General features: G+C 49.5%; 1 protein-coding gene across 2 annotated transcripts; it reads right to left on the bottom strand.

The window, feature by feature from the left end:
* Positions 1 to 8,080: 8,080 nt before the first annotated feature.
* SLC22A6 (solute carrier family 22 member 6) lies at positions 8,081 to 15,434 on the bottom strand. 2 transcript variants are annotated; one of them, XM_049644248.1, is made up of 10 exons: positions 15,035 to 15,434; positions 14,529 to 14,632; positions 14,137 to 14,291; positions 12,716 to 12,884; positions 12,142 to 12,265; positions 11,869 to 11,984; positions 10,510 to 10,724; positions 10,301 to 10,409; positions 8,601 to 8,804; positions 8,081 to 8,407 (listed from the first exon to the last, which is right to left on the bottom strand). In XM_049644248.1, exons 1-10 carry the CDS (start codon positions 15,401 to 15,403, stop codon positions 8,323 to 8,325), a joined length of 1,650 nt encoding a protein of 549 aa, XP_049500205.1. In that variant the 5' UTR covers positions 15,404 to 15,434; the 3' UTR covers positions 8,081 to 8,322. The 2 variants fall into 2 exon arrangements, with proteins under 2 accessions (XP_049500205.1, XP_049500208.1); XM_049644251.1 differs by having other exon boundaries at positions 8,601 to 8,672.
* Positions 15,435 to 19,648: the final 4,214 nt, after the last annotated feature.

Below are 19,648 nucleotides of genomic sequence, written 5' to 3'. Positions count from 1 at the left end.
TTTCTTTCTTTCTTTCTTTCTTTCTTTCTTTCTTTCTTTCTTTCTTTCACAGAGAGAGAGAGAGAGAGAGAGAGCACAAGCCTGTGTGAGTGAGTGGGGAAGGGGCAGAGGGAGGGGTAGAGGGAGAAAGAAAGAATCTCAAGCAGGCTCCTTGATGCAGGGCTCAATCTTACAACTGTGAGATCATGACCTGAACTGAAATCAAGAGTTTGATGCTTTGTGTCTTAAATTCCATATATGAGTGAAATCATATTGTATTTGTCTTTCTCTGATTGACTTATTTTGCTTAGCATAATACACTTTAGCTTCATCCACATTGTTGCAAATGGGAAGATTTCATTCTTTTTTATGGCTGAATAATATCACACACACACACACACACACACACACACACACACACACTTTGAATCAGTTTTTTTGTATCCTTTGGGTAAATACCTAGTAGTGTGATTGCTGGATAGTAGGATCTAACTGTAAATAATCAATTAATGTAATTCATCATGTAAATAGACTAAAAAACCTGTATGATCATTTCGATAGATGCAGAAAGAGCATTTGACAAAATTCAATATCCACAACATCTCAGCAAACTAGGAATAAAAGAGAACTTCTTCAAAATGATAAGCGACACTTGTGGGAAAACTATAGCTAACATCATACTTAATTGTGAAAGACTAAATGTTTTCCTTCTAAGTTCAGGAAAAAAACAAGAATATTCACTCCTACCACTTTTGTTCAACATTGTATTGGAATGTAATAATGTAAGTAAAATAAATGAAAGATTTCCAGAAAGGAAAGAAGATGGAAATCTGCCTTTATTTGCAGACAATATGATTGTTTTTACCGAAAATCCTAAGGAATTTACAAAAGGAGCTACTGGGACTAACGTGTTCTTAGCAAATTTTCAGGATGCAAAGTCAGTATACAAAAATCAAGTGTATATCCATATGGTAGCAATGGACAATTGAAATAAAAATATCATTAATAATTGCATAAAATGCTTAGGGATAAGTTTGATAAAATATGTGCGAGGCCTAGACATTGAAAATTACAAAACATTGCTGAAAGAAGTTAAAGATCTAAATAAATGGAGAACTATATCATGGATTGGAACATTTAATATCGTTAAGATAGTGGGATGGCTGGGTGGCTCAGTTGGTTGAGCGTCTGACTTCAGCTCAGGTCATGATCTCGTGGTCTGTGAGTTTGAGCCCCGCGTTGGGCTCTGTGCTGACAGCTCAGAGCCTGGAGCCTGCTTCGGATTCTGTGTCTCCCTCTCTCACTGCCCCTCCCCCGCTCATGCTCTGTCTCTCTTTCTCTCTGTCAAAATAAATAAACATTAAAAAAAATATATTGTTAAGATAGCAATTATTTCCGGGGTGCCTGGGTAGCTCAATCAGTTAAGAGTCTGACTCTTGATTTTGGCTCAGGTCATGATCTCACTGTTTGTGAGATCAAGCCTTGCATTGGGCTCTGTGCTGACAGCGTGGAGCCTGCTTGGGATCCTCTCTCTCCCTCTCTCTCTGCTCCTTCCTCGCTTTTGTGATCTCTCTCTCCCTCTCTCTCAAAATAAATAAATAAACATTAAAAAAAGATGTCAATTATTTCCAATATGATCTCTGGATTTTATGTAATACAAACCAAAATTGCAGCAGTTTTTTGGGGCAGAAATTTACAAGTTGATTTTAAAATTTATATGGATGGGGCACCTGGGTGGCGCAGTCGGTTAAGCGTCCGACTTCGGCCAGGTCACGATCTCGCGGTCCGTGAGTTCGAGCCCCGCGTCAGGCTCTGGGCTGATGGCTCGGAGCCTGGAGCCTGTTTCCGATTCTGTGTCTCCCTCTCTCTCTCTGCCCCTCCCCCGTTCATGCTCTGTCTCTCTCTGTCCCAAAAATAAAAATAAAAAACGTTGAAAAAAAATAAAAAAAATAAAAAAATAAAATTTATATGGAAATGCAAAGGCTCTAGACTAGCCAAGGCAACTTTGAAAGAGCTAAACAGAGTTAAAGGATCTACAGTATCTGTGTTCAAGACTAATTATAAAGTCACAATAATCAAGACAGTGTGGTACTCATGTAAAGACAAATAAATAGATCAGTGGTATGGAATAGAAAGTCCAGAAATAGAGCCACACACGGGGCCATTTGATCTCTGACCAAGATGTCTAGACAATTAATTGATGAAAAAAAATCTTTGAACAAATGGTGCTGGAACAGTTGGATATCCATATGCAAAAGGCAATGCATCACAGCCCTCTTTCCTCACATTATTTACAAAGATACCTCAAAATGGAACATAGGCATAAATGTAAGAGTAAAAACTATAACATTTATATAAGAAAACTTAAGAGGAAATTTTAGTGTCCTTCAGTTTGGCAAATATTTTAAAAATAAGGCACAAAAAAGCATAAACTATAAAAGAAAAAACCAGTACATTGGCCTTCATCAAAAATTTAAAATTTTTGCTATTCAAAAGTCACTGTTATAAAAATGAAAAAGCAAGCCATAAACTTGGAGAAAATATTTGCAAAACACATAACTGGCAAAGGATTCGTTTCTAGAATATATTAAAGAAATCTTTCAACTCAATCATAAGAAATCAAACAATTAAATTCAAAACATGCAACATTTTTGAAGATACTTTACCAAAGAAGAGATCCAAATGGAAATAAGTACCTGAAAAGTTGTTTAACATCATTAGTCATTAGGGAAGTGCAAATGAAAAGTATAATAATGTACTACCACACATTCACTACTGTGGCTAAAATTTAAAGTATAGATCATACCAAGTTTTGGCAAGATGTGGAGCCACTGGAACTCTTATATACTGCTGGTAGGAATGTGAAATGTTACAACCACTTCGGAAAATTGGTTATTCTTAGGACTGCCTGGGTCATGATTCCAAGGATGTGGGATCAAATCCTGCATCGGGCTCCATGCTGAGTGTGGATCCTACTTAAGATTCTCCCTCTCTCAGGGTGCCTGGGTGGCTCAGTCGGTTAAACGTCCGACTTCAGCCCAGGTCATGATCTCATGGTTTATGGGTTCGAGCCCTGTGTTGGACTGTGTGCTGACAGCTCAGAGTCTGGAACCTGCTTTGGATTCTGTGTCTCCCTTTCTCTCTGCCCCTCCCCTGCTCATTCTCTCCCCCCTCTCAAAAATACATAAACATTAAAAAAAGATTCTCCTTCTCTCTTCCTCTACCCCTCTCCACTGCTTGCGTGCTCTCTCTCTCTCAAATTAAAAAAAAAAAAAGTTAAACAAATGCCTTATATACTACCTACCATTCCATTTTTTGATATTTGTTCAAGAGAAATGGAAGCCTATGTCTACACAAAGAAAGGGCATGAGGAAACTTTCTAAAAAATGTTTATTTATTTTGAGAGAGAGAGAGCATAAGCAGGGGAAGGGCAGAGAGAGAGAGAGAGAGAGAGAGAGAGAGGATCCCAAGCAGATTAGCTCCATGCTGTCAGCTCAGACCCCGAATGCAGGAGTTCAACTCATGAACAGTGAGATCATGACCTGAGCTGAAATCAAGAGTCAGACACTTAACAGACTGAGCCACCCAGGTGCCCCACGAGTAAACTTTTGGTAGTGATAGATATGTTTATTATCTTGATTGTGTTGATAGTTTCATGGGTGTATGCATCTGTTAAAACTCATCAAAATGTACACCATAAATATGAGCAACTAATTATTATATTTCAATAAAGTTGTAAAAAATATATTAATTAAGATGTCTTTTTTTTTTTTTTTAAGTAGCCTCCACACTCAGCATGGAGCCCAACCTGGGACTTGAACTAACCACCCTGAGATCAAGATCTGAGCTGAGGGGTGCCTAGGTGGCTCAGTTGGTTGAGCGTCGACTTCGGTTCGGGTCATGATCTCACAGCTGGTGAGCTTGAGCCCTGTGTCCAGCTCTGTGCTGACGGCTCAGAACCTGAAGCCTGATTCAGATTCTGTGTCTACCTCTCTCTCTGCCCCTCCCCTGCTCATTCTCTCTCAAAAATAAATAAAAACATTAAAAAAATTTTAATATCTGAGCTGAAATCAAGAGTTAAACACTTAACTGACTGAACCACCCAGGGGCCAGTTGATATCTTTTTTTATTTTATTAAAAAAATTTTTTTTTCCAGTTGCTATCTTTAACTGTAGATCACAGAAAAATCAATTCACAATGGCTTAAAGAGGAAGGAGAATTTACGTTTAAATTCCTACACTTAACAATTAGACTAGAGGTAGGTGACTTCAAGATTGGTTAAGTCAGTGGCTCAATGACATCATCAAACCTCAGGTTAGTTTCATCTTTCCACAACGTCACTCTCAATTGTTGCCTTAATCCTTGCTCTGGTTTCCCTGCTGGGTCACAAGATGGCTGCCACAGTTCCGAACATCCCATCCAGACCCAACATTGTCTACCATCTAAATCTAAACCCTGACCAGTTGAGGCACTAACAGACTGTTTGGTTTCTTCTATGTGTGTGGCTCAAATGGAACTTGGCTCCTGGGTATAGGCTTCTCTTGGGGAAAGAGTTTAGAAGAAGCAGGAACAGAGCTCACTAGAGCTGGTCAGGGAAACTGAGCCTCAACTTCGTCTAGCTTATGACTCCAGCTTTTTGCAATAGAGTCAGCTACAGTTCTATGACTACAACGTGAGCTATGACTACATCTCAGAGAACATCATTAGATGGTTTTCTTGAAAGAGGAGGAACAATGGGGCAATGGGGTCCATCCAGTGCTTTTCTTTTGCTTCCTATCCCTGGGACAAAAATCTTTCCCATAATTTTAAATTCATATAAAAGTGAGTTGGGAGTTTAACAGAGAGCAGTCTAGGAGTTCCAAACTTAGTAGCTACAAGGACCGTATGGTATTATAAATGTGTGATTCTGACAAGGTATAGGACAATAGGGAGTGGTGAGGCCTATGGTGATCTAGACAGTAAAACCCTATCTCCACCAAAAAATCACTCATGAGAAAACAAAACCTCTATGGGCCAGTTTGACACCCTGGAGGCATCTGAGAATAAGGGATGTGCATTAGTTTCCAACTGCTCTTGCAACAAGTCACAGACTTGGTGGATTAAAGCAGCACAAATCAATTTTCTTATAGTTCTAGAAATCATAAGTCTAAAATCAATGTATTGGCAAGGCTTTGTTTCTTCTGGAGGCTTCAGAGGAGAAGCCATGTCCTTGTCTTTCTCAGCTTGTCTTTCTTGGCTTGTTGTTCTTTCTTGTACCACTCCAAACTTTGGTTTCTGTTGTCAGATCTCCTATTACCTACTCTGGTCTCCTGCCTCCCTCTCCTATGATCACATTAGGCCAACCCAGATAATCCAGGATAATCTCCCCATCTCAAAATCCTTAGCTTTTTAAAAAAGTTTAAGCCCAAATTGGTTAACATATAGGGTACTAATGATTTCAGGAATAGAATGTAGTGATTCATCGCTTACATAGAACATCCAGTGCTCATCCCAACAAGTGCCCTCTTTAATGCCCATCACGCATTTAGCCCATCCCCCCACACAACACCCCGCCAGCAACCTCAGTTTGTTCTCTGTATTTAAGAGTCTCTTATGGTTTGTCCCCTTCTCGGTTTTTATCTTCTTTTTGCTTCCCTTCCCCTCTGTCCATCCGTTTTGTTTCTTAAATTCCACATATGGGTAAAATCATATATTTGTCTTTCTCTGACTGACTTATTTCGCTTAGCATAATACCCTCCAGTTCCGTCCATGTAGTTGCAAATGGCAAGATTTCATTCTTTTTGATTGCCGAGTGATACTCCATTGTATATATATACCACATCTTCTTTATCCATTCATCCGTCGATGGACATTTGGGCTCTTCCCGTACTTTGGCTATTGTTGATAGTGTTGCTATAAACATTGGAGCACATGTGCCCCTTTGAATCAGTATTTTTGTATCCTTTGGATAAATACCTAGCAGTGCAATCCTGGGTCATAGGGTAGTTCTATTTTTAATTTTTGGAGGAACCTCCATACCGTGTTCCAGAGTGGGTGCCCCAGTTTGCATTCCCACCAGCAGTGCAAAAGCGTTCCTCTTTCTCCATGTCCTCACCAACATCTGTTGTTAATGTTAGCCATTCTGACAGGCGTGAGGTGGTATCTCATTGTGGTTTTGCTTTGTATTTTCCTGTCAAGATCCTCAGCTTAATGGCACCTGCAAAGTCCCTTTTACCATGTAAGGTAACATATTCGCGGGTTTCAGGTATTAGAATGCGGACACCTTTGGAGGTCCATTATTCAGCTTTCCACATGATATGAAAGCTGAACTGATTGGGCATCTATTCTCTAAGGGGTCATGAAAACTCTTGGGAAAGGAAAGAAGTGAAGGGGCTTGGTGTGGGCCGACGCCTGGGTTGTAGAGGTGGGTCCTGGGGTACAAGCGTGGAGCCCAAGGAAGGTGGCTTCTGGTGAGCCGTCTACCAGGGCCATACAGTTGAGAAACCTCCTGAGTGTACCCTCCTGGCCAGGGAGTGCTCAGAACTGCAGATAGAGAAACTGAGGGTGGCCACAAAGGTCCTACAAATCCTGGCCGATGATAGGACCTTATGGTCAAAACTAGGGACAACATCTGAGGCCACTGAAGTGAGGCGTGACAGTATAAAAACTCAGGCTCAGGGCCACTGTGAGAGGATGGGATGTGAGCCAGTGTTCTACAGATGACTCCTTGAGGAGACAGGCCAGAAGTCGCCTGCTAGTGACTTAAAAATGGAAGGAAGGTAAGGTTCCGTCTGGCCAAAGGTATGGGGTGAGCACAGGAAGTTCCTGGCCAGCAGCTGGGGAAATGGATTCCGTGCAGCTGGTGTGTGCCGTCCCAGGGCTTTGTGGCTTCTTCAGGGCAGCTCTGGGTTACCTCCCCTCTCCAGGTTGCCCTGACTCAGCTAGAGCCCTGTGTCTTACCTGGAAGACAATGTGTACAACTTCAGAGGTGTGGACTTTCCCCGAGGGATGGGGAGGGGCTGAGTCAGCTGCAGGGGAATGAGTGATGGGCAATGTACCAGGGGGACAAACATGACTGAGAAGGCACATTTGCAAGAGGGGATGGCTGGTGCCCTGACCCTTGCCACCGGGGGGCGCTAATAAGGCTGTCTTTCCCACGGCCGGGACTTCCTTGAAATGAGCTCCCTTGCCGACACAGGGGATCGGATAGCCTCCTCTTTTCCTGACTGTGACCCCTAAACTGCCTTCCATCCCTCCTTTTGCATGGTTCTGACCAGGATTCTTTTCCTCCTCCCCCTCATCCTTCTCTCTCCTTTCAGTCCAGGAGGGAGGGGAAGAAGCCAAGTCTTGGGGGTGCAAGAGGCCAAAGCCTCAGTGCCTCATAGCCCTGGGCAGTGGAGGGGGTCAGGCGCATGCGTTCCAGAGGTGGATTGTCTGTGTTCTAATCCTGACTCCACAATTTACTAGCTGTGTGAATTTGGGCAAGTGACTTAACCACTCTGTGCCCATTTCTCAAATGGGGGATAAAAATAGTACTTATCTCTAGAAAGTTACTGGGAAGATTAAACGAGTCAGTATATGCAAAGTGCTTAGGGCAGTGCCTGGCATCAAAGTGGCACTTGGTGCTGGCTCTCTCTGGCTCGGTTCTACCCTCCCCCTTCCCTCCTCCCTTGTCTCCCCTTCCTGCCTGCAGGAGGCAGTACAGCGAAGAAAATCCGCAAAGGGTAGTGGGAAGGCTTAGGGTGGCTAGTGGACGGAACCTCCAGCTGCAAGGCAGGAAGTGACAAGCTGGTTTTGAGTTTGGACCCTGCTGGGATCTGGAGGATCAGGGGCCAGCGTCTGTGGTCCTTTTTCTCCCTCTTTGCTGCAGGAGATTCCCATTTGCCCTCACAGAGGGGGAGGAGCCTGAAACAAAGCCTCTGATTGGCTGCTTCCATTCGGTCCCTTGTCAATTTCCAAACTGGGAGGGGGGGGAAGGGGAGGAGCATAAGATATTAAAAACTCATAGGAGTATTTGAATAGGGTAGAGAAGGAGGGAGGGAAGAGGGTGGAAAGTAGGGGCAGGGGAGGGTTTATGAAATACTGGAGGTTGAGGGGCAGGGATTGGACGGTATAAACTTTTGGGCCACTGGCTGATGTGGAGTGACTATGACATTTGAGACGACAGAGACCAAAGGAGATGCACACGGACCTTTTAATGACGTGGTCTTGGTGGAGTCTCTTCAGGGAGGGAGACCCCTGGGAGGCGCTTCCCTGAACCACAGCCTGGACACTTGGGCTGCCATTTCCCCTCCTCCAGTGGGTGGCTCAGGACCCGTGGGACCCTCACTTCCTTTTAGGCTCTGTGAGGTCCCTTCTCAGTGCTCAGAGTCCATTCTCTCGTGCGGAAGCCTGGAGCGGGACCATTTGCTTCTGCTGATCTTGCTGCTGCCGTCTTGGCTTTCCTCTCCTCCTGGGGGGGCAGGAGAGTGGTGTCCTGGGTATGCAGCCTCCAGGCCAGGGCCAGGAGCCGGGGGCTTCCGGGGAGTTCTCTACTCAGCTGTGCCCGGCACCATCTCTCTGCCCCAAACATCTACTGCTTCCAGGAGCCGGAAGCCCCAGGAGTCTAGGGTGCGTGACCTGGGGTAAGTCCCTGCTCCCACCTGCTTTCCATGTCCTGCACCGTGTCTGGCAGTGGCTGGCCCAGGGTCTCTGGCAGGAGGGCAGTGACAGCACTGGCAGCCACAGGGACCGCACCGTAGATGAAGAGAGGCACGGAGGGGTAGATTTCAGCAGTCATGCCCACCAGTGGGCTCACGATGCTGCCCACTCGGGCCATAGTGCTGCCCATTCCCAAGCCTGTCTGCCTGTGGGGCCCAAGGTGGGGTGGTGTCAGTCACTGTTCTGGCACGAATGCTGAGGTGCGGGGGTCAGGGCAGCTCAGGCTGAGGCCTCCTGGTCCCTCGTCTCTTCCCCCATTTGATTGACAAGCCAATTTGCCGTTTGTTTTGGAGATCTTTTTAAAAAATAATTATTTCTTTATTAATAATTTTATTTATTTCTTTATTGGAGCCCCACGTGGGGCCTGAACTCACAACCCCGAGATCAAGAGTCGCATGTCCTACTGACTGAGCCAGCCAGGCATCCCTGTTTTGGAGATTTAAAAAAAACACAACAGACAACCATAAAAACCAAAAACAGGTGGGGAAAGGCTCTGGCCAAAGAATCAGGAGAATGAATTTCGCCTCGGCCCTTAACCTGCTGTGTGACCTTAGGAAGAGTCCCTTTTCATCTCTGGGCCTCGGTTTCCTGAGCTGTCAAATCAGACAGTTCAGTTAGGCCGGTGGCGCTCAGATCACTGGGGCGGGGTGGGGGGGGGGTTGGATTTTGAGTTATAGTTGCTCTGGAGCAAACAGTCCTATTGGATTAGAATCCCCAGGGGAGAGGACCTGGAGACTGCACATTGAGACTATGTTCAGAACGTTCTCTATGAAAGTAGAGGTTAAAAACATTGACTCAGGAGACAAAGTGCTTGAGTTCAAATCCAAGCTTCCCCACTTACAAGCTGTGTGACCTTGGGCAAATCACCTAACCTTTCTGTGGCTCACTTTTCTCGCCCATAAAATGGGAATAGCCATAGCACCTACCTTATAGGCTTGCTCTGCGGACGAAATGAGTTGATATTTGTCAAAAAGGTTAAGACGGTGCCTGGCACATAGTGAGTGCTTTCTACTGTGGCTCGTTCCCCTGAAGTCCCATGCAGGCACAGGACGGTGACCATGACCCTGCTGGTTCCGAGTAGCCTAGGGCAGCCTGGCCTTTCTTTGGCCTCTCGCGAATTTTGCATCCCGTTCTTAAAACAGACACGTGTTTCTTGTTTCTTAAGGCAAAAATGCCCGGCCCCGCTCCCCAATTGTGGCACTCAGAAAGCAGTGGTACGTGTATCCGTACGGCTACCAAGCGCCACCCTTATTAAATGTCGCCCTTGTGATAAGAAAGAACTCTCCTGTTTGGTCTTTGGTTTCAGATGGACCACTTGGTTTATAGATGAAATTAAGAATTGGTGGCAGCTTCTAACTTGTGCCTTGGAGATCAAGGTGGAGCTTCACTCGATTGCCCCGTGAGATGTGACTTCTTGCCTGTCTGCTCTGCCCTGCTCCTTTGGAGAGCTTTTCCTTGGATCGGGTAAGGGCTTAGTGGCCAGGGACACCTGCGTTAGCCATGGAGCGTGTACCGAGTGGCTGATACATGCCCTGCCTGGATGAGTGCCGTGAGGGGCCTTGGGCCATGGCATTCCGGATGGTCCTCTGGGGTCTGACCTATGCGCGAGGGAAAGTCTTGTCCCAAGACCCCTCCCACTCACCGGATCACCGTGGGGTACAGCTCCCCAGTGTATAGGAAGATGCAGTTGAAGGAGGTAGCCAGGCAGCCTTTCCCCAGAACGGCAAGGGAGGTTCGGACCATGGACTGATCTGGCGAGAAAGGAGGGAGTCAGTGGGAGCTCGGGAGTAGGGGCTGAGAATCTGGGGATAGGGCTAAAGATGAAGGGCCAAGGTACTCTTGGGTGCTCACCCTGGGGTATCACCCCATTGACCAGGATGCAGATGCCTGCCAGCAGCAGGGAGGCCATCTGGGCAGGCCGGCGGCCCAGAGAGTTGATGACAAGGAAGCCCACAAGCTTGGCAGGCAGGTCCACAGCACCAAAAATCACCTGGATTAGGTAGATGCTGACCCCAAAGCCCTGCAGGTCCATAACCAGCCCATAGTAGGCAAAACTAGTGGCAAACCTAGTGGGGAGGGGGGGAGGGGTATGGAGTTTGTCAGGAAGGCATAAAAGAGGGGGTGCTCATTCAAAATGGGGGCGAGCCACACTGGGTGCCCTGCTTAAGAAGCTGGAATCTGCCTTGGCTAATATTTCATCAGACATTTAGTATGTATTTCGTGGAAGTGGGGGGTAGTTCTCCAATACCCCAGCTTTCTCAATCTTCTGCTAACTAGAGTCCCCGGGTTATTAGGGGGTTTTGGCTTAGTCGTCATGTAAGATTTACTTAGTTTTAGTCTTTATCTTATCTGTTGCTACTGGCCCAGGGGTTTTGGCTTAGTCGTCATGTAAGATTTACTTAGTTTTAGTCTTTATCTTATCTGTTGCTACTGGCCCAAGGGCAGGTGGACTTTCAAGCCGTATCTTTCAGGGTCAAGGTGTTGCGGGGAGGTCAGAGCTTTTCAGACCTGTGCATGGTTCTGGGATGGTTCTGGGATGGGTACTTCTTAAGAAGTCAAGAGCCCACGAAATGAAGCTTGGGTGATTGGATAGGACCTGCAACCGGGAGTAAATCCCAAATTGGAACCAGAGAATTCGTCGATGGAAATGTGGAGCGTGCTTCTAACTATCATGGGATTGCTGTTGGCGGCATCAGGAAGGTAGCACATCGGAGGAGTAATGGGGAACGTTGCAACGGGAAAGGAACATTTTTGGCTGGTATCGGCCTTGGCCAGAGTGGTACTTTTGGAGACGAGTTTTAGGCATCTTATTGCCCACGTTTGTGTCTCTGGCAGGCACTGCTGGGCCAGGAAAGTCTCCAAATGTTTTGTAAGCCAGATGGGTCTTTGCCTTTGTGGTATAATTCTATGGACTCTGGGGGTGACCACTCCTGATGAGGTGTTTCCATACTGGAACAGAGTTGGTAAAAGGGGAAGACGGAGAGGTGGATGGCCAGTGTGGGGACCAGGGGTGAACTGAGGCTGGAGGTCATCTCGTTCTTTAAGACTGTCCCTGGTGGAGGCTTGCTGCCCCTCACAGCAGGTGTGCTGACTTTTCCTCCCTTTTGCCTGGCTTCTTCCACTCATTACATCCACTCTCTCTCCCCAGCCAGCCTTTCGTCTCTCAGGCTGTCTCTCTATCTCTTTGCCACTAGGTCTGTCTGGGCCTACCACAGCATGGAGAGGCAGAGGAAGAGGTGGCGAAGGGCGGGGCAGCGCAGCAACTCCAGGGCGGATGCCTGGCCTTTGCCCATGCTCAGCTCCTTCTGCAGACTGGCCCGGAGTACCTGCCGGGATGGGCAGGGCTCAGGGCCTGAACTCCTCCAGAAGCTCCTCCCAGCCTAACCCATTACTCAGGGAAGCCCTCTGGGACCTGAGTTCAGGGTTTGAGGGTGGAATCCTGGTAGGGTGTCACAGGAGGTCTTGTGGGGGGGGGGGTCTTACCTCCATACTTAGCTTGGTCCCCTCTTCCCGCTTCCCATTGATCCAGGCCACTCTCTGCAGGGTCTTCAAGGTGAGGTCTAGCCTCCCAGAGGAGGAGTGCCAGCGGGCAGACTCGATGAAGAACCTGGGAGCCGGGGTGAGGATAGGGGTCAAGGTGGCTTCAGTTCCAGTCTGCTGGGCTGGGGGCAGGGGGTGGGCTTCCCAGGGGCCTGCAGTGGGATTTCTTTTAAGGCTGGGAACCCAGAGGTTTGGCCAGATCCCTTCCGCTAAGACCACAAAGCAGTGTCCAGCTCGGTGATGACTCATTCCCCGACTCAGGAGCTCAGCTTTTGGGCGCCGAGTAACGAGAGCAGTGCAGGCAGGCTGGAGAGCCGGGGGAAGCCGGAGGAAGCCGGGGGAAGCTGAAGAACCAGATACCCAGGGCAGGTCCTTCCTTGCACAGCCTCAGAGGCACTGGTCTAGGTGTGACCTTCTCTGATTCTGTGGGGTAGCGTGTGTGAGATCTGGGGGATGTCTTGTCCCTTGCAGCCCTCTGGGCTCCTTTGCAGCCCTGCCCACCCGGGGCCCCACACACCAGGAGTAGATGAAGAAGGCGAAGAAAGGCACGGAGACCAGCAGCTGCAGGGGGCGCCAGTGGGGCACAGCATAAGCCACACCGGCCAGGAGGAACTGGCCCAGGCTGTAGACGTAGCCTATCAGGGTGCCCACACAAGCCCGCGTGTGGATGGGCATCCACTCCAAACCTGGAAAGAGGGTTAGAACAGAGTGGTGCATCTGGCTGGGCTGCGGGTGGATGGAGACCCCCCCGGGGGCGGGACAGGCAGAGACCCCCCTCTCCACCCAAACTTTGATCTGTCCCAAGGCTCAGTGGAAGACACATCTAATGAGGGTGGGTTCCTTGATGGGGGGCGTGGGGGACTTTCGGCGGACGTAGGAATGGGGAGATGGGTTTAGAATCCCTAGGAATTGTTCCCTCCACCCCGCTGCTGGGGTTTGCTGCCCCCCGACCTACTGTCGTGGCGAGGGCCCCTTTTCCCTTCAGAGCGTCTCTGACCATTCAGTGCTCTCTCAACAGCAGCCTCTCCTCTGGCTTTCCCCAGCCTGGGCCGATTCAGCGGCCAGAGCAGCTCGGAGGAGACAGTGGCTTTTCTCCATCTGGGAGGGTCAAGGGGGGAGTCGGACCACCTCTCTGCTGGGGTCTGAAGAGGCCCAGCCTTGTTCCTTGTGGGCTCCTGATTCGGCTGCTGGGCCAATGACTTGGAAACAGACTGGATTTGGGGGCTGAATTTTCTAGGTGTCCTGCCCTGGCCCCACCCGGGTTAATTCCTGTAGTCCAGAGGACCTCCAATCCATAGATTCCTTTCTGGGCTCGAGGGATGCCCTTGGGCAAATCCTTTCCCTTCTCTCCAGTCTCAGGTTCCTTATCTGAGAACCAGGGGGAAGGGAGTGACCTATCGGACGGAGGGAGCACATTGATGGTTCATGGACAGACCACGCTCAGTCCATTAAATGGGTTTGGTCTACACGATGCTGGCTTGACCTATGTTAAAAATATTGGAATTAATTTCCAACATTAAAAAATGGGGCTATTTTTGCATTAATAAAGAGGAGGGAGTGAGATCTGACAGCCCTGAACCTTCTGGCTAGAGCAGCTGAGTGGCCCTGGCCCCTCCGGATGGGGATGCGACTCTCCTTTGGGTACAGTCCTCACCGTTCCCTAATCCCTCTTGTACCCAGTCTGCTTCAGTCATTCGTGGGAACCTCCTGGCCCTAGAAAATGGAGTTTGCGATTGTGTCTGAATGAGAGGTCAGGAGTTCGAGAGGAAGGCTGTTAATGTTGGCCACCCAAAAGAGGGCAGGGAGGATTCAGGAGTGGGAACGGCAGGACCGGGGTGGGTGGGGGGAGCCGGGAGAGGAAGCTGGAAAGTGGCTGCTGGGTTGGGTGGTCAGAGGTGAGTGGGTGGGGACCCGCCCTGCCCTCCCAGCATCCCTCACTCAGTGTCATGCAGTTGAGGGCGACGCTAGCCAGCGACATGCCCGAGAGGAGCCGGAAGGCACAGTAGACAGGGAAGTTGGGAGCGAAGGCTGCACAGGTGCCTGACACGGCTGTCTGCAGGTAGTTCAAGATCAGCACCTTCCGGCGGCCCAGCCTGTGGGGGGAAGGAGGGGAGAACAGCAGTAGGGGTCCTGAGGATTGATGGTGCCAGGCTGGGTAGGGAGAGGAGCATTTGCCTTGGTCTTTTGAGGACCTGTGCGGTATCATGAGGCTGACCCCGTAGGTCCTCGAACCAGCCCCTGGGTGGTAAGGCCGACTTCCCACTTGGTTCCCGTGAACCCAGCCGAGGCCCGGGACCCAGCCCGGCCCCTTGGCTCTACCCAGGACTGACCTGTCTGCCAGGTACCCAAACACCATGGCTCCAAGAAGCACCCCTACCATGTACAAGGACTGGGCCAGCTGGCGTAAGGCCCTGTTAGAGCACACGAGGTCCCACTGTGGGGAGAGGGGGCAAGGGTCAGGCAGAGACGAGCCTGGGCTGCAAGTCTCCCCTTCCCGTCCCTTGGGCTGGCCCTCTGAGACCTGCGTCAGCCCCTTCCCTGACACTCCCCGTCCCCGTTTGCTTCCCCAGTCCCGGTAGCTGAGCGACTTCCCTGGACTCTGATATCCCCCTTTTCTACAAAGGCCCCCATCTTGAACCTCTTTCTTTATCTTCCCATCTTGGTCTCTGGAAAATCTGAGACAGGTGTGCGCGCGTGTGTGCGCGTGTGTGTGTGTGCGCGTGTGTGTGCGTGTGTGTGCGCGCGCGTGCGCGCGGGAGCATCTGTCTGTCTGTCTCAGTCGGGAAGGCAAGTCTGGTTGTCACAGAGAGCAGGGGGGGGTCCCGGGTTTCCTCACCTCAGTCACGATGGTGGAGGGGAAGGTGCTGTTGTCATAGATCCAGCCGTTGGTGCAGGGCTCCGTGGCCCCCGTGCTGTTGGCGTCTGTGCTGTTGGGAAAGGGTGGTCCCCGCCGGGGGACGGTGAAGCGGAGGCAGGACTCGGGCTGCCCCTGTCCGTCCCGGGGCAGCCAGGCCTCCAGCCCCCCGTCCTGGCTGAAGTTGGCCTCGGCGGGCGGGCGGCAGTGGTGGGTGGGGATGGCCGCGGTGAAGTTCTGCAGCGTGTTGTGGGAGGCCATCAGGAGCAGGGGGAGGACCACCAGAGTGACCTGGATCTGCTGGAAGCGGCCGACACCCCCCACCTGCTGCAGGAGGTCGTTGAAGGCCATGGGGCCAGGCCCGGCCGAACGGCTGGGGGCTGAGGACTTCCGCCTAGCACCTCTGTCCGTGCGTCTGTGTGCCTGCTGTCCTTAGCTGGAGGAGAGAAGCTGCCGCCGCTTCTGTGGCTGACTTGTTCCTAGAGCCGAATCTGAGCTGGCTCTGTGGGGGGACAGGAACCCGGCTGGCGGCCCCTCCTTCCTTCTCTCACTCCCTGTGTTCTGTCCCTCCCTTTCCCTCGAGCCTCCCCTCACTTGGGGGTGGGGTGCTTTGCTCTCAGGGTCTGCAGAAGCCCTGACCCCTACATGGACAGGATTTAATCCTTGGCCTGGAGGGAATGAGTTAACGTGTGACTTGGTATCAGAAGGATTAACCCTCTGAGTATCCTTATGTCAGTGGAAATTCTCCAAGTGGGTATAAAGGGCAGGAGAGTGGACCGGGGCGGGAGTGGTGAGAGGGGATGGACTGGGAGGGCCTGTCTAGGCACCTGGGGGGTGGCAGGGGCCAGGTGGGACCTTACTGTCTTCCTTTTAGGGAGAAGACTGGGCTCTGGGAAGTGTGGTGGCCTCTTGAGGGGACATTTTTCCTTTTTAGTGGACACGATCCAAGCGGTCTGTCTTAGGGAAGAGTTGCCAGAGAAAACACAGGACTCCCAGTTTCAGATCAACGCATGCATCTCATTTTAGTGTAAGTATATCCCTAATATTACATGGGACATACGTATACTAAAAAAAAGTCATTCATTGATCTGAAATTCAGATTTAACTGGGCATCCTGTATTTGTTAATTTTTTAAAAGTTTATTTATTTATTTTGTGTGTGAGAGAGAAAGAGAGAGCGAGCAGGGGAGGGGCAGAGAGACAAGGAGAGGGAGAATCCCAAGCAAGTCCCGCATTATCAGCTCGGAGCCCTACACCGGGCTTGAACTCACGAGCCATAAGAGATCATGACCCGAGCGGAAATCAAGAGTCGGATGCTTAACCGACTGAGCCACCTGGGTGCCCCTGGGCGTCCTGTTTCTTATATGCTAAAACTGGCAACTCCAGTCTTTGGTCTCCTGGGGACAGCTCGTATCTTATGGGACCACGGCTTTTTTAAGCTGGAAGAGACTATAGAGGTCAGAGGCTATTTTTGAAGAAGGGGGACCGAAGACCAACATCACGCATGAGGTAGATCGATTCTTCTAGTGTTTCAGCTTTTACCTTCTGGCTTATCCCGATTCAAAATTTTCCCTTTGTCTTGTTCTCTCTGTCCATAGTTTTTATTTTTATTTTTTCAGTGAACATGGACTTATTTTATTTGTGGCCACGACTCTAAGATAATCACTCGATTTCCTCCAACAGTTTGCCTTCCGAGTCATTCAGGATCAGGGCGGTGCTGAGTTCTGATTGGATGGGCTTCTAGGGGATCTGATGGGTTGGATCATGGGTTGGAAATGTCAATAAAGCGGGTTGCAACTTCTTGCTTTCAATTTGCATAGTACAGAGTATATACAACATGGACTCTGGAGTCAGTTTACTTGGATCTAAATCCTTATTTCACATTTACTGGTCGTATAGACAGGGCAGGTTGCTAAAATCCTGTATTATCTCAGTATTCTTGTTTGCAAGATGGGTATAATAGTCATGTTTGCCTCATTGGGTTACTGGAGGGTTAAACGTGTGAATACAGCTACAGATCTTTTTATTTTTTATTTTTTTTATGTTTGTTCATTTTTGAAAGAGAGAGACAGAGCACAAGCAGGGGTGGCGCGGAGAGAGAGGGGGACACGGAATCTGAAGCAGGCTCCAGGCTCCGAGCTGTCAGCACAGAGCCCGACGTGGGGCTCGAACTCACGAACGGTGAGATCATGACCTGAGCCGAAGCGGGACGCTCAACCGACTGAGCCACCCAGGCGCCCCAATACAGCTAAAGATCTTAAAGTAGCCACTGCCCTGCAGCTCAGTGAGAATGAGCTGTTCTTATTATCTGTTTCTGGTAAAAAGGTGAGACACTTGGGATGCCTGGGTGGCTCAGTCAGTTAAGTGCAAGGACTTGATCTCAGCTTAGGTCATGATCTCGAGGTTCATGAGTTCAAGCCCTACGTTGGGCTCTGAGCTGGCAGCACAGAATCTGCTCGGGATTCTCTCTGTCTATCCCTCCCCTGCTTGTTCTCTCTCTCTCTCTCTCTCTCAAAATAAATAAGCTTTATTAAAAAAGTTAAAAAAAAAAAGGTAGAATATTAAATTTATTTTAAAAAGAAAACAGGGCTAGGCACATCATACCCTAAGAAGAGTGATCCCCCACTGGGCTGCATTTCCCCCCCTCCCCCCACCCCCACCTCCAGGAGACATTTGGCAATGTCAGGAGATGTTTTTGGTTGTCATAGCGCCAGGGATGCAGCTGAACATCCTACAATGCATAGGACAGCATGCCCCCCCCCCCCATCAAGAATCTTCTGGACCACAAATGTCACTAGTGCTAAGTTTGGGAAACCCTACCTTAAAAGATGTCTCAGACTTATTTTGAAGAGTGACCAATCCCATACCCGCTTGGCCGAGGATATTCCAGTCACACTGAAGACTCCTACCCAAATATTTCTAAGAATGCCCATGCTCTTATTTGAGTAGGGAAAATCTTTGCGAGGTGGGGAGGAAAACTGCTCCCCCACCCTCTGCTTGAGCACAGCAGTGTAGCCTGGGCTCCAAAGCGCTGCAGCCCTTTCCCTTCCCAGGCATACATAGCCAATTTTACCACTGGAGTAGCCACATCAGGACCCCGATCTTCCTATGTCCAGGCCAACAACACTCTTCTCCGCCACGTTCTAACCTGATTGTCGGTTTGAGCTTCCGTGCCGGACCCTTGCCTTTGCGGTGTGTTTCCATTTGGGGTTTCTGGCTGTCCCTCCCTGTTATCTGCCTCCTACTGTCTGTCCATCCACCTCACTTCATCATTTGGCATATGTCTGAACACCATGGATGCCTAGGGTTCCAGGGTTTTATGGGAGGTAGCCAGGCCCTGTCCGAATTAGTTGATGCAAAGGGCCGGGAAGGGAAGGGGCGTTTCTCAGTTCTTACAGGCATAAACCTCCAAGTCTTGGCGTTGAGGGGAAGCAGTTTTATTTCCGACTTCTCTTGTAAGGACTCAAGATGCCCGGCTATCGTTGTGCGGTTTACGCAAACTGTAAACTGTATTAAGTCGGGGGGCTGTTTATTGTCTGTTGAGGCACTGGCTCCATGAAGTCTTAGACTGCTTCAAACCTACTCTATCTAACTTCAGAGCCAGGTTGTTTCCTGCTGTTTTAGAGGTGTGCCCAATTAAAGGGGTCTTAGGGATCATCTAGTTTCATTATGTACAGAAGAGAATAGGGGAGTCCCAGAGAGGGATGTAACTCAGCCCAGCCTCCCTCCTCCCACCCAGTGTTGGTTCTGGGCTGGGACCCGGTGGGTGTCCAGATGCCTGACAACATTCTCCAGGCCAAGGTATATAAGAGCCTTGTGGCCTGGGGATGTGAGGACAGCTGGACAAACAGCTTGGGGGCTCTGGGGCCAATCTCGTGTCAGGACTTGGTGCCCTCGTGGGGGAGTAGGGAGAGAGTTGAGGGCAGCAGGGGAGATGGTGGGGCCCCTCCAAGCAACCTCCTTTTCTGAGTGTGTGCCCAACCCTGCCTTTGAGAAGAGCTCCCTCCCTCGTGCCTGACCAGCTCCAGCGAGGCTGAGCCTGGAAAAGCCTCGATTGGAGACTCCAGGGACTCCTGGAAATTGTGGTTGGCTCCTGGGATCATCTGGCTAGCACAGGGATTTCCTACCAGCCTCCCAGACCATGGAGAGTTTCCGGTTGGAAATGCTCCCCTGGCAGATGATTTGCAGAACTGAGAACTATCCTTTAGGGACACTCTATGTCATTAAGTACTCAGAGTTGCATTCGCTGGATTGAGTGGAATGTGGACTTAAGTTCTGGCCATGCTCACTGAGAAGGGGTCAAATCCGAGACTTCCGATTGGCCGAGAGCCACATGCCATCAGAGATGAATGCTGTCACTCAGATGAAAACTTCTCGATGCATAGGTAGAGGCACCAAGGCCCAGAGTAAGCAAGGGATTTGTCCTGGATCACCCAGCAAGGAAATCTAGAACTCACTTCCGTTGTTCTTGTGACCGTGCTAGCCGCCATCACATATCTCAGATTTGCTGCCACATCTGGATTTTATATAATTTTATCCTGTTAAATTTTAAATAAATGGGATTTAAGGTGCGTGGCTACCCGTGACCTTGATTTTT

The sequence above is a fragment of the Panthera uncia genome, chromosome D1, assembly GCF_023721935.1.
Source record: "Panthera uncia isolate 11264 chromosome D1, Puncia_PCG_1.0, whole genome shotgun sequence".
Lineage (NCBI taxonomy): Eukaryota > Metazoa > Chordata > Mammalia > Carnivora > Felidae > Panthera > Panthera uncia.
This window is presented reverse-complemented; position numbering and strand designations above follow the sequence as displayed.

What these genes read in the sequence shown, in the direction of transcription:
- SLC22A6 (XM_049644248.1), bottom strand. Translation starts at nt 15,403, where the DNA reads ATGGCCTTCAACGACCTCCTGCAGCAGGTGGGGGGTGTCGGCCGCTTC. An exon ending in GCCTTCTTCATCTACTCCTG is followed by an intron (nt 12,266 to 12,715) that starts GTGTGTGGGGCC and finishes CCCGGCTCCCAG; the next exon opens with GTTCTTCATCGAGTCTGCCC. An exon ending in CAATGGGGTGATACCCCAGG is followed by an intron (nt 10,410 to 10,509) that starts GTGAGCACCCAA and finishes CTTTCTCGCCAG; the next exon opens with ATCAGTCCATGGTCCGAACC.